We start from the raw sequence: 1,907 nt of genomic DNA, 5'->3' as shown, positions 1-1,907 counted from the left end.
TATAGGCTGAGAAAGTACTATCAAGTCCTTCTCATGTACATCCTATTTGAAATCTGTTCAACATGCAAATTGTATTAAATTAATTAAATTAACTAATACAGCAGTGTAACAAAATTATCCTATTGTGAATTTTTTTAAAAATACTCAAGTTTAGCATGCTTACTTTGTTAATTATGAGTTCTACTAAAATAACTTTTTCAATATTCAACAAATATTGCTTTCTGCAAGATACCAGTGTTTCTTTTTTTTAATTTTACATTCAAATTTCCTCTAAAATATTATTTTTATTTGTTTTTGATGTTAATTATTGACTCTGTTTTATATCTAAGGCATCTTTCTCTTTGCAAAATAGCTTGATCACTCCTTCACGGATCTGCTTGGTCTTTATTCCATAGACAATGGGATTCAGAGTGGGAGGACATATCAGATAGAGGTTGGCAATAAGGATGTGTACATGATGGGGAATACTTTTTCCTCCAAAACGATGAGTAAAAATGCTAAATAATGCTGGAACATATGTGATGACTATAGCACCTAGGTGGGAGGTACAGGTGCCAAAAGCCTTGTGACGAGCATCTACAGATGACAAACTCACCACTGTTCGCAAGATCATAGTATAAGACACAGAGATACAAAACATATCGAAGCCCCCAATCAAAATGGCTGCCGAAAGCCCATAGATAGCATTGATCTTGACGTTGCCACAGGATACTTTAGCCACAGACATGTGGTCGCAGTAGGTGTGGGGGATGAGGTGGCCCTGGCAATAGGGCAGGCGTTTGGTGAGGAAAGTGAATGGGATGATGAGCATCACACTCCTTAAGAAGGTGGCAAGACCAGCCTTGGCGATGACAGGGTTGGTGAGGATGGTGGCATAGCGTAAAGGGTAGCAGATGGCCACATAGCGGTCCAGAGCCATGAGCATGAGCACCCCAGACTCCATCCCAGTCAACATGTGGACAAAAAACATCTGGACCAGGCAGGCATTAAAGTCTATCTCCTTGAGGTTGAACCAGAATATACACAGCATGTTGGGCACAGTGGTGGTACACAAGGTTACATCAGTGGAAGCGAGCAGGGCCAGGAAGTAGTACATGGGTCGGTGCAGGGCCTCCTCATGACTAATGAGGTAGATGAGTCCCACATTCCCCACAAGAGCAATGATGTACATGAGGCAGAATGGCAGGGAGATCCAGATGTGTGCAGCTTCCAGCCCAGGAACACCATTCAAGATAAAGAATCCTGGTGTCAGGCTGGAACTGTTGGCTCCAGACATAATGGCTGACAGGAGGAGAGCATTTCACACTCTTTAACACTTACAGTTTCCTGGACAATAAAGTAAACCAAAGGTAAGTAGAGAGCATGGAAACTTTTTTTTTTTAACTCTATGAGTTCTTTTTTTAAAAGTTTGTTCTTTTTAGATATACATGGCAGAAAAATGTATTTTGACATTATATATACATGGATTATAACTTATTATAATTTAGGAGCCCGCTTTTTGGATTGTACATGATGTGGAGTGTCACTGGTAGTTAACTGTGTGATTTCAATTAGGGATTTGCAATTAGAAGCTATCAGATTCCCCTGGAGTCACACTGTCTAGTTTCATACTCCCCCTGTTTCTCACTGCACATAGCATGTAATACGAACGCGTTGTTTAAACACATTATGCCTCAGTTTTCTCCATCTAACTGAGATCATTGCATTGTTGCCAGGATTATTTACTAAGTTAATTTTATATTATGTTCTAGAAGTTTGAATAGTGCCGAGTGAATACTTAATAAATATAATCAGTAATCACGACTGCTATTATTGTCACTTCTGAGTCAGTTTAGAGCATCCCAAGAGATCAAGCTTACCTTGGTTAATAAATGTAAATACAAATAAACCTACTCACCCTTTGTAAA

The 1,907-nt window shown here is 39.3% G+C and overlaps 1 protein-coding gene across 1 annotated transcript; it reads right to left on the bottom strand.

Moving 5' to 3' along the window:
- Positions 1-304: 304 nt before the first annotated feature.
- On the bottom strand, positions 305-1,276 carry LOC144254276 (olfactory receptor 52N2-like). Its single transcript, XM_077797285.1, has one exon. The coding sequence runs from the start codon at positions 1,274-1,276 to the stop codon at positions 305-307; it is 972 nt and encodes a 323-aa protein (XP_077653411.1).
- Positions 1,277-1,907: the final 631 nt, after the last annotated feature.

Source organism: Urocitellus parryii, chromosome 4, assembly GCF_045843805.1.
Source record: "Urocitellus parryii isolate mUroPar1 chromosome 4, mUroPar1.hap1, whole genome shotgun sequence".
Classification (NCBI taxonomy): domain Eukaryota; kingdom Metazoa; phylum Chordata; class Mammalia; order Rodentia; family Sciuridae; genus Urocitellus; species Urocitellus parryii.
The sequence above is the reverse complement of the archived record's forward strand: the minus strand, read 5'-3'. Positions and strand labels throughout refer to the sequence as shown.